This window comes from Furipterus horrens, unplaced genomic scaffold (assembly GCF_987537825.1).
Source record: "Furipterus horrens unplaced genomic scaffold, mFurHor1.1.pri manual_scaffold_3, whole genome shotgun sequence".
Lineage (NCBI taxonomy): Eukaryota > Metazoa > Chordata > Mammalia > Chiroptera > Furipteridae > Furipterus > Furipterus horrens.
In genome coordinates, this window is record NW_028327173.1 from 179,253,178 (window position 1) to 179,265,840 (window position 12,663).

General features: G+C 41.4%; 1 protein-coding gene across 1 annotated transcript in view; it reads right to left on the reverse strand.

The window, feature by feature from the left end:
- The window catches only part of RTN1 (reticulon 1), a 174,186-nt gene that overhangs the window by 85,163 nt on the left and 76,360 nt on the right, over positions 1 to 12,663 (reverse strand). Inside the window, exon 2 of the mRNA XM_090270945.1 lies at positions 300 to 1,073. Within this exon, the coding sequence (XP_090127071.1) occupies positions 300 to 1,073 (774 nt within the window). The remainder of the gene's footprint in view (positions 1 to 299; positions 1,074 to 12,663) is intronic.

Genomic DNA, 12,663 nt, shown 5'->3' on the forward strand with positions numbered 1-12,663 from the left:
TAGCAGCAGATGGTACCTTCCTCTCTTCTCTGAACAGCAGACCCATATGAGGATCTTAATGTTTCCAGGGTGTCATTCCCTCCCCTCAACAGAAGAAAAAAACCTACCTATACAAAGCAAATCTGACAGGACTTTAGGGACTATCCCAAATCTCAACCTTTGTACAATGGGCACAAGACTGGAAAAGCTGCATATTAATTAACTTAGTTGAGATGGTACTAGAAAGCAAATCCTGATTCCTAATATTCATATTTCCATGTGCCGGCTTTTCCCAAGGCAGGGAAGGCCAGTTTCCTTACCTGTTCCAGAAGATGGAGGAGTGATGGATCCTGGGCTGTCATCTTCAGGCTCTGAGACGGTGACAGTTGGGACCATGTCAGGACTCAGTTTCAGACAGATATCTTGCTTCTCAGGAGTCTGCCCTCGCATAGCAGCTTCGTCAGGTGGCTCAGTCTCAGTCAGCGTGATTTTGACAGGGGCAGTGACCAGATCGGCCTGATGGTGCTCCTCAGAGAGGTCATCTATATAAGAAGCAAATGTTGATTCTTCAAATAAATGGTCCTTGAGGATTTTTCCCTCCACAGGAGCTGGTTTCTCTGGGTCACGGACCTTTTCGGGTTTTGCTGACATTTCAGTGTCCTTACTCTTGAAGTCCAAGTCTTTCTCTTCCAAATTGGGGTGATGTGGCTCCTGAGAGTTCACCTCCTCTGGCCTGGTTATGTCAATGTACTTGTAGGCTTCTGCTTTCATCTGGTCCAGGGGGTCTGCTAAGATCTTGTTCACTTCGGTGGACTCTGCAGGAGTCATCTCTATTCCAGAATCAGAACTAAATAAACCACGAGGCTCCATCCCAGGCATGTCTGCTAAGGAGGGTCCGGGGCTACTCAGTTCCTCAGGGCTCTCTGATGTGGTGACGTGGCCATTTTCCTTCTGAAGAATTCCAGTGAAATATGTAGAATCCTCCCGAGGTGGGTAACAGATGTCAGAAATCAGAGATGTGTAAAATGCTCCTTCCCCATCTTTTGATGCTGTTGAAAAGGGATGATCCATGGCAGGGGAGACATCTGCCACCCCTAGAAAACAATACAGGGGCAAGCAGTGAGTGGGTGCTGGGCTTCAGTCCGCTCTCCTGCCTAACTCACCACCCACCCATGCCCTATGGAAACACAGCATCCTTCCTCCTCCAGACCACGGAGTTCCCTCTCTGCACTGGGATGTTCATTTCCCTTCTCTCCCTGATAGCCCACAGCTCTGAGGTGTCCCTGGCAGCAGATGCCAGAGGCTCACACAACTGTCATGGCCAGAGAAATTAGGGACAGATCCCAGAGGACTAGAAAGTTGATTTTCAACATCTACTCCCTCAATACACAATGACTTGGCCTTAACTTAGTATTATTCAACAGAAGCCCTCTTTACATCTAAAATATCCATGACTCTTTAAGCAGAGGTGGAAATGCAGGCGAATTCAGGTCTGTAAGAGCAGCCATAGGATAGTGGACTGGGGAGAGGGGCTGCTGTTAGAGCTGGAAGAGGCCTCAAGAGACCCTCTCGTCCTGCCTTTCCGCCCAGGGACTCCTGCTCCACCTGGATGGACCCCATCCCTTCCCTGTTTAAAGGTCCTCAGGGAAAGGGACTCCCCGAGTTTTCCAATGCACTCATCCCAAAGTGATATCACTTTAATGGTGCTCTTCCCTATTTCTTCAGTTTTTGCCTCATTTTGTTTCCCTGTCATTCATTCATCTACTGCCCATTCTTTGTCTTCCAGTGAAATCTACAATGACCCACTGGGAATTTCTTAGTTCTCTTGGTGGTGCCGAGGACAAAACAGGTTTCCAAGCTTGAGTCTATAGAATGTTTTCACCTGGCCTTCATTCTACTCCCAAACCAGCCAAATGTTCATTAATAGGCAGAAGAGGAAAACCCTCTATTATCTTTCTCAGCTGTAAAATGTCGTTAGAAAGAAAGAAAACTAATGCTTATTGAGGCATTACTATATGCTAAACAATGGAATTTTATCTAATTCTTACAACTATTTTATAAATTAAGCCCCACACGCTCAACATACAAACTCATCTCACACATACACATACACACAATCACACAGCCCTGGTGCACCCCTGGCGACAGACACACCCAAAGCCCTTAAGACACACCCAAAGAACATTCCAGACTAGGGCATCAACTCATAAAAGTAATAAAAAGCAGTAGCAGTAATAGAGTATAGCTAATATTTGAGCGCTTGCTGCATGTCAGACATAGTTCTAAGCTCTTTAGTAATATTGACTCATTTAATCACCAAAGCAATCTTAGGAGATCGCTGCTATTATTAGCTTTGTTTTTCAGATGAGGCAACAGAGGAACAGAGAGGCTAAGTAACTCATCCATGACCTCACAGGCAAAAAGCAGCAGAGCCAGGATTCAAACCCCAGCAATCGAGGTGTCAGGAAACCTCCTCACATGCCCTTTGCACCTTCTTATAATCAGTTGGTAAAGTTCTTTAAAAGTAATGTTGAATGTAGTATTGTCACAAATATACTTAACTTTTGTATTTTCTTAGCGCTTTTCTTGGTTGCACAAGTCATTGTTTCTCTAAGGGGATGAAAAAAGCACAAAGCCTCTTCTCTGCTCTAGCACTTGCCTGCTTCCACACCTTTTCCCTGGCTGTTTTCTTCCCTTGAAGTTCTCTCCCCTCCTCCCCGAATACATGCACACCTAGCCCTCCCCCCACTCCCCACAGCCAGATCTTTATTCAAAGGTCACCTTCATAAGGCAGACAACATTGACCACTCTCTAAAATTGCAACCTGCCCTGCCTTGCCCACTCCCTGGCCACCCTGTTCTCCCCTACCCCTCTCTACTTTCTCTTTTTTCCCCTATCACTTGTCTCCCGTAATATACCATATGATTAACTTACTTATTATTACTTAGGTGTTGACTGTCTTCCCTTGCTAGGCATGCTCCATGAAAGCGGGAATCTGACTATTCTGTAGCTCAACACCTAGAACAGGGCCTGGCACATAGTAGGTACTCAATAAATACTTACAAAATTAAAGAATTAATTCTAATTTTAGAATTAAGTGCATGTAACAGGATTGTGTGAGAAGACAGGCTGGCAGACTCCCCTAAATTGCTAATGATACTTCACTCAGCAAGTAGCCTAATTCTGTGACCAGTTCAAATGCATACATTTCAGCAAAGCTTCTAATTGTACTTCCTTTGCATGTGGTTGCCCCTATTTTCAATTTGGACAAAAAAAAAAAACAACCTAAATAGCAAAAGAAATATTAATATTTTCAATTTAGACAAAAAAACCCTAAATAGCAAAATAAATATTAATATGAGCCTTATTGACTACCATATATGAACCACCAAAGAAAAAGCTAATGAATTTAAATTCATGTGTGCACGCACACCTTTATCCTAAAGAATATTAAAACCTTTCACTACATGAGCTCAGCCTACATGTAGACCTCACTGGAGGCAGGGAAATCAATCCTGCAATTCGCTACCACCACGATCTGGAACCACTACTATGTGTTAATAAGTGATTGTTTACCAGAAGGTAAGGAGGGGTTTGTCCATGGATGTAAATTGTCTGGAGGTGTGGGGGTGAGAAGGGGAGGTTCTCCTGGGAAATACTCAGTAGGTAGTATCCAGGTCTGAGTCACAGTAATTATCATTCTACTCTCACTCAATGCTTCTACTGCAAAGGCCACCACAGGGCACCTGGCCCTTATCACCTATATCTGGCATAGCTCCCCAGCCACGGTCTCCTGATGCCAGTTATCACACTAAACACAACTTGGCAACTGGCCCCAGGGTTCTGCCCTGCTTTGTGGGATAATCCTTAAACTCTGCAGCCTGGCATTTGAGACAATGTGAACGCCATCTGGCTTCACAGCTTTCTCTCCACTGCTCTTAACAATCTCACCCTCATTCCACCAGCTTTTTGAGCCCCATTTTTCATTCTATAATTCAAAATCTGAGCTCTGATTAATATACACTCCCCGTCCCTTCTATAACACTTTATCCTTCTAATCTCCACACCCAAGTCTCTGACTTTCAACCTCAAATCATTAAAGCAGGAAGCTTTGAATGCCCCTTCTCCATGATGAATTTGTTGACTATACCTGTCAGGACCTGATCCCTCCCTATGTTCCCCCTCTTCTTTCCTACAGCATGTAATTATACTACTCATGTGGCATGTATGACATACAATTTCTCTATGTTCAAGTTATCTCCTGGTAACCTGTCAGCTCCTGGAGTTTGATGTTCATTGCTTGCATACTTTATTGTACAGTAGGCACCCAACACAAAAATGAATGAATCAATCAATCAATCAATGGATCAATCAATGGACTTATTCTATGCAGCTACTGAGAACAAGCTAGAACTAATTGATACGAATTAGAAAGAGAATGTGTTCAATCTATCAAGTGAAAGACTAGTCTAGAATTCAAAATATCCAACAACAGATACAGCTGCATCTCAGAAACCTGAGTGTTCTGATCCCAGTGGGCAATCAGATACAGGGCCCAGAATCTATCTAGGCAAAAACCAGCATTTGGTGAAAAGTCCCTCCCAACTTTCTATGATTTTTTAATTGACCGTAGTCAAACACAACCTCCTTTTCTCTTTTCTTATTTATAAAACATAATCAATATAATTTTCCCTGAGGTGGTCCTAAAGCATATAGGGGCTTCCCAGATATATAGTAATTATTAAGGAAATAGAATCTAAAGTATATCTACATTAAAAGAGAGACTATAAACAGAATCAACAATTGGGAGGAATGTTCACTTTTGAAATTCTTATCCTAGCACCTGTGTCTTGTGTAGAGAGAGTCCAGCATGAAACTGAAAGGACCTCTTTGCCACATTCTTCAAATACCACCAACTAGAGGAAGAGAAACAAAGTCACTTGTGTAAAGCACACATTTAAATGGAACCATGTCAGAACACTCATGAAAGCAAAAAATAATCTAAATACTTCGAATGTGACCATGTCCCACTTTCTTAAATTGAGCTAAGTACCCAGAAAGGTTCTCAAGGTTCTAACTTATTTAATTTGAAAATGTACATACATTACAGGTGCCTATCAGTTAGAACTCCTTCAAGACAGTCAATTATGCGAGAGCAGCGACCTGTGGGATTGTTGGAACTGGGAAGCAAGCTGAGCCTCAGGCTCAGGAAAGCCAATTAATTCTTGTCAGCTCTTCCTGCAGAGCGGGCAGATGTGGGACCTGAGGAAGACAGCATGAGCCAGTAACCCCAGCTAGGAACCAATATTGTTACACTGTTAAATACAAATCCACCAAGTAAAAGCACGTTCCTTCTCCAGACTAGAAATTATTGCTTTCTTTATATAACCAAGGATTCCTTGGAACATCTGACTTCTTTCTCTCTCGCTGTTTCCTTGGCCACCTAGAAGTCTGATTCCTGTAGAAGACGATACACGACGGGTGGGCCCACAGATGCCCTCTCAGGAGGTAGCTGGACAGGTGGGCACCACAATTTCAGTTACCTGGATGCATTTACAATGGGATTGACTTCAAATGTTCATTTTACAAGTAACTTTTCAGGAAAGTTCTTATAATAAAAACTGAAGAATCCATTGGTCAGTTTCTAGTCAAAAGCTAAGTGGAAGAACAATAAAAATAAGCTCAAACTATTGCTATTAAGTCACATGTGCTGGTAAAAACCAGCCTTTGTAGCCCCCAATGTCCTAGATCCAAAATGCTAATCATGAGCTAGACAAATTCAGTAACCTCAGAAAGGGTGGGTGTTTTATTTTATTTAATTCTCTGGCAATACTAAGGAATGAGATGACAAAGAAGACTTGCTGAAGGTGGTTTTGCTGAAGATGGTTTTACTTCCCTTTAGGAAAGTTTCAATCCCAAAATTCTAGTTCTTAATTCTGACTCATCCTCACAGAATCAAATTTGTTCTATTGGTGGCTGACAGCTTGGGTCTGTATTCAGGCTCTACTACTGTCAATTGTGAGACTCTGGGCAACTTAGCTTCTCTGAGTCTCAGTTTATTCATTTTTAAAATAGGGGCAATAATAGTTCCCTTCTTTAATGGGCTGCTATGAGGATTAAATGAGATGATACACTTAGCTCTGTGCCTGGCATGTAGTACACACTCAGTAAGTGAGAGCTATGGATTTTATTTTTACCTCTAATTTGAAAGGAGGACACTCACTATTTGCCACATATTACCACCTGTCCATTGGTTTGGTACTTTATCTTGAATGATATGCAATCAGGCCGTTTTGGGCCAGAAGGAATTGAATAGAGCTAATCCACACTCAGGTTGCCGTCTGGGGTCTGCCTTAGATGCTAAAGTCCCAGAGCACAAGGCCAGTGCTGTCTGCAGAGCTCCACTGAGCAGGTGATTCTTTGTTAAGTACTTTCTAGTGATGCAATCAACAGATCTTGTCACAATCGTGGTGATGACTGACTCGAGTACAAAAAGTTTAATTTACCAGGAAAATAGACAATAAAGAAACAAGAGTGTTCAGTACCCATGGATGCAGCTCATTCTGATCCCTCAGGGAAAAGATAAGAGTCTGTGGTTTAAGATGACACCTCTATAACTCCATAAGACTGATTATACCAACAGGTTTTCTGAGCACAGAGGTAGATATGCTCCATTAGAGAATCATCTGGATTAAAAACAAAAACAAAACAAAGCAAAAACACCAATTATTTTTTGAATAGAGCCAATACTAACAGGCACAGAGGACACTGGTCCCATTAAATTAAGTAATATTTTCAAACAGAGGGGCATAATTTTTTATTTATTTTATATTTTTAAAAAATTTTATTTATCTACTTTTAGAGAGAGGGGAAGGGAGGGAGAAAGAAAGGGAGAGAAACATCAATGTGTGTTTCTCAAATGGGGACCTGGCCCTCAACCCAGGTATGTGCCCTGAGTGGGAATCGAACCAGTGACCCTTTGGTTCGCAGGCCAGTGCTCAATCCACTGAGCCACACCAGCCAGGGGAAGGGCATAATTTTTTAAAAAATCGAATGACAGTGGGAATGGAGAGGGAGATACACATTCAAAAACAAGAATTAAAGACCAGAAAACCATGCACCAAAGTGAATCTGCATTCACATTTCCCAGAACTGTTTGCCCTTCAGCTGCCCATGTGATGGATGGCAGTAGCCTGCCCAGAGGTTAGGCTGTGCAGCTCTTTCCCCGAAACTCCCACTCATCTTTGCGAGTGCTAAGAAATCAGCAGCCCCACAGTGCTGAGGCTGTGACACATTTGACAACAGAGCCATCTAGGATGAATGGATATGCCAGGGAGGCTCCGGGAGCCTCTATGTCACCTAGAAAACATTCTCCTTCTGTAATTCAGTGGCCTGTGAATTAACATGACAAATGGGTACTGAGAAACCCAGGTACACTCATTCTTTAAAATTTTATCTATCTAATTAGCTAATAGGGTAAAAGAGAGAAAAAATGAGCCCGCATTCTCTAGCAAAAGACTCTAAGCCAAAGCTGATGACATGCTTGAGGGTTTAAGAACATGAGTAACTACTCTTTCTTTTTCCAGCTTGCCTTATTTAAAGCTTGCCTGCCAGAATAATAGATGTAGCTGATGGGATTGCAAAATTGATGTTTAATAAAAAATGATTCAGCAAGTTTTGGGGTTTTCTTTCCCCTCTGAAGAGCCAGGGCTGGCAGTGCAGAGTTTTCACGCTAACAGAAAAGTCTGTTAGCAGAAAAAACCTGGCCTGGCAGACAAAGCACTGTCTGTTTCTCCAATAGTCCTGAGTAGTGCCTTGGGAAGAATGAAGCTGCAGAGCGTTGAGATGGAACGGGACAGAAGTTCTGATGAGCCTGGGTGTGAGATATTTTTTGCCTGCTGTCCAAGGGTGGAAATTTGATTCTATGGCCTTCTCTGGGAGACAATCTTTTGGGGAAGGGAGGGAATAGGCAAATATTTATTTAAAATTTACTTAGATCTTAAGAAAAGGGATATAAAACTCTACAGCGAGTCTCATTGCTTTTTTAGAATAACACCTTTTATTGATTTATAATTCACAAACCATAAAATTCACTCAAAGTGTGCAATTCAGCAGTTTTTGTACATTCAGAGTTATGCAACCATCTCCACTCTCTGAGCTGCCCACCTCTTTTAGATGCTTTCTACTCTCAGTGTTTATCATGCAGACAAAGCTCTAAGTCACCACTGCCACACAAATAATTACTTTTGTAATAAAGGAGCTACCCCAATCTATTTACATTTGTTGACGGAATTTTGTTCTCTGATTTCCCAAGAAAAAAATAATTGTTCTTGGTTACTCTTCCTCAGTGCTAGGTACGTGAACAGAAGCAAAAACGGGCCCTATAAATTTCTGTTGGTACTTTAACGGTTCATTTGCTCCCTCCTCCTATATGGAATCATCTAGCTAAGTCCCACAATTCCTTTGACATGAACATGTCCCCTCTCTTGCCAGCTAGACCCTTATCATTTTCTACTTAAATAACTGTGATAGTTTCCTGTGTTCTCCAGGTTCCAGCCTTGCCTCTCCTGTGTGCCACCCAGCACGTGACTGACCCTCATTTCCCTAAAGCATCACCTTCACCGTGTCACTTCTCTACTCCAGAGCCTTTGGTGGACATCTCTGCCCATGCATTGTCTTGGAATTCAGGATCCTCATCAGTGAGGTCCCTGTCTACCTTTAAATTTTTATTTCTGAACCTGCTCAAGAAACACACGGTTCAAGCCCATAAGCATGAGATTTTCAACTGCGATGCTTTTACTCAAGCCATTCCCCTCAACTGAAAGGCTCTTTCACTTTTCCCAAACCCACATAACGTTTCTGGTGATGTCTCTCTCACCTTCTCTGGGGAGTCTCCTCCTACAGCCCATGCCTCATTGCTGTCTCCCTCATCTTCCCTCCAAGGACTGCGACCATTCATCTGGGGTTCATGGGGTTTTCTGCCTTTGTCACCAGTTATCTGTTTTCTGTACACTGATTGACAGCCATGTCTTCACTTCTTCATATCCCTGAGTCTCTAGCACTGTGCTTTGTACATAGTACGTGCTTAGTGACTACTGACTGGAGGACTACCTCCATGTTCCATTTGATTGATTCATACTTAAGAGCTCTTGGAGTAAGTACTTTACCATTAATCCTGTGTTAATCCACTCAAAAAGGTTTACTGAACATTTACCATGTGAAAGTCACCAAAACAAAGGACATTTCCATACAAATGTAGGCTTAGTAACCAAGCGTGTCATGAACATTCACCATGAAGCGCCCATTTGTAACTGGAAGTTCAAGTTCCCCTGTCTACTTGTGGCAGTGATACTGATAGGTGGCAAGGTCTCTTGGAGGATCCTAATTGGAGCAGGGAGGTCCCATATGGAGCCCTCAGATGTCATATATCCTGATTCATCTTTCTAATCAGGCACAGCATTTTCAGAAGAAAATGAAGAAGGATTAGAAGGGTTCTTTGAAGTTGTCCAATTCAATCCCTTTCCTGTCCTAGGATCTCATCCACAAGACTGAGAACTGACCATCTCCCAACCTTGGTGTGAATATTTCCATTGGTGGAAATGTTGTTACATAAACCTAATTACTAATAAGTGTTGCAGTTAAGAGCCTACGCTGTGGAATCAAATATATGACTTTGAACACTGACTTCACCATTTACTAGCTGTGTGACCATGGGCAGATTTCCTAATACCTGTGTGCTTCAGTTTCATCTGCTAATAATAATCATCGCCTCATAGGATTATTGTGAAGACTAAATGAGATGGTAAAAATCAAAGCACTAAGAATCACATATTAAGGACTCATGATTATTTTTAAAAGCAAACTTAAATATACCTCACTGTTGTTTCCAGCCTTTAGTCCCATGTGTGTCTTCTAAGTCTGTTACTGGAAAGAGACACCTCAAATAATTAAAAAACAATGCCACCCAAAAAGGGCTAATCTCCCTAATATATAAAGAGTTCCTAGAAATCAAGAATAGAAAGATCTTCAATTCATTTTTTAAGAAAATGAATGAAGAATAAACACTTTGCATAGAAAAAGTAATATAAATGAGCCCAAAACATAAAAATGCATATTGAAACAAGCTTAAAATAACATTTCTCCTTTACCAGATTGTGCAAAATTAAGAAAAAGTTTGGCAATACACTCTTTGATGAGGCTAGGGAGAAACAGGCACTCGTGTACTGAGAGGGGTCTGGTAGAAGTGGAATATGATATAACCCCTAAGGTGGGCAATTTCACAGTGTCTATCCAAATTACAAATGCATTTACTCTTTGAAACAGCAATATTACTTAGAGAAATTATTCTATAGATATACATGCACACTTACAAAATGAATGTGAACAAAGTTATTCATTGCAGTATAGTTTGAAATAACAAAAATTAAAATCAACTCAAATGTCCATTATCAGGGCTTAGTTAAAGAAACTAAGTACTTCTACACATAGAATACTGTATAGTTCTACAGCAGAACGAAGGCCATCTCCACATAATACTGATAAGGAAAGATTTCTTGATAAGTACTATTCAGTGGAAAAATAAGATGCAGAACATGTGTTATAGATAGAGATACAGATATACAGAAGTAGATATGTAGAATCCTAGAGCTCTTATGTAAGAAAAGGAAGGAAATAAGAATATTTATTTGCATTTGTTTGTATGTGAATAAAGAAACACTGGTAAAATACCCAACAAACTAATTATTAACCATGAGGGTGGGACAGGATAAAGAGTAACAAAATTAGAAAACAGACTTTTCGTAGTGTACTTATTTTTTTAAATATTTTTTCTTTTCAACTAAATGCATGTATTACTATTTAAATTTTTAATTTCATTTAAAAACAAAGAAAAAGAAAACAATGTCAGATGATAGTAATAGTGTTGCGCAAACTATGGTGGGAACACCCAATCCAGGCTCTTTTCCACATGACAAGTATTCTGAGATTTGAAGACAGACATGTCTTCTCCATGCCGCGTGGCTCAGGCTAGAACCTCCCTCGTTCTCGTTTTCACATGTTTTTCTTCCCCCTTACATTTTGAGCTCCTAGGAGACATGGGCTGCACCTTGTATCTCACTAGTTCCCTCAGCTAAGCACACTTGTTGGCACATAGGTTTTGTTAGGTAAATACTTAGGAAAAGAATCAATGAATATGTTTCCACACTCATCATACTGGGCAGTTTGTCCTGGTCCAAAATTTGACCTAGACCTGATTACTAGCTGATGAGGAAAGTGAGGGACAGTGAGACTCTTTCCCCTCCAAATTTTTATTCCTTTGACTTAAACTTCCTGTATTTATTCACAAAATTTTATACTTGCTGCCACATACTATTATCTCATGTTGCATTTGTGGCCAACTAAACAGGTGGGAACGTAAGTTGTTTTTTTTCTAAATAACTGTCTAATTCCAAATGCACTTTTTAGCCACAGCATTGGGTATATATTTTATAAATTTGAAAGACATTACAGTCAGATACAAAGAATTTTCATGGTAATTGCCTAAGACCTGCACCTATCAGAACATATTGAAGAAGACCCTAGAAAGGGGATTTGTCTCAGTCTGGAATAATCCACAAGCTGAAGCTGAAGCTAGAGCTAGGATTTCTCATTAGAATGTGTTTTATAAAGGAAAACCTATGGCCACACAGCATAGGGCCACCCCTGTGGAGCTGCCACCAGCCCACACTGTGTCTTGACAAAAAAGAAGAAGAAGAAGAAAGATGTCCTTCCTCTGCGGGACAAACCTGTGCCAGAGGTGTGCATCATCTGCTGAAAGACTTGGGTTTTGTCCCAGTGCTGAGACTTGATCATCGGTCATGGGGATCTAAAACAATGCCATGTAAAGTGATATTCTCTGATAGGCACGTAAGGAAGGACACATGAGGATGACTGAGGGATAATTCTGTCAGAAAGGTAACACGGCATGTCACGTGGCATGGGGTGGTATGAAGTATGCTATGGCATGCTGTGGTGCCGTGTGCTGTGCTGTGGTGAGCTGCGGAGAGCTAAGGCATGACGTGACAGGGCAAGCAGCACAGTGCGGAGCACATGGCGTGGCGTGCTGTGTGGTGGGCTTCACGTGTGGCATTCTGTGATGGAGAAACCAAAGGCATCAAGGAACCTGGAGTTCCATCCCATCAAGTCACTGACCCTTTAGTCATTAAGCTCTCAGGAAACCCGTTTCCCCACTTACAAAAGGAAGATAACACGACTAACATTTAAGTTATGTGCTTACCATGTGCAAAATGAGATAGTTCAATGAATTATTTCATGTCAAGCTTAAATACTCTGAGACACTTTTTAACCACACCCACCCTATTGATAAAGGAACTAAAGCTCAGAGAGGTTAAGGAACTTGCTCTGAGGAACACAATCATCAACAACAGAACCAAAACCTGGGTTTGGGGCAATCTGACTCCAAAGCAGACGCTATTAGCACTATTCTCAGAATTTCTGTGAGGATTCAAGGAGACTGACTGGTTTGTGGTTGGCCTCTCAAGCAAAGCTAGATGGATTTGAGTTTGGAATCATGGCACCACTAATGATGCAGTAAAGTAGAAAGAAACCACCTCTGCACCCAGTGGATTGCATAGTTACTCAATGTTCATTTCTTATATAAATTAACTGGTTGTGGGAAGAAAGTGT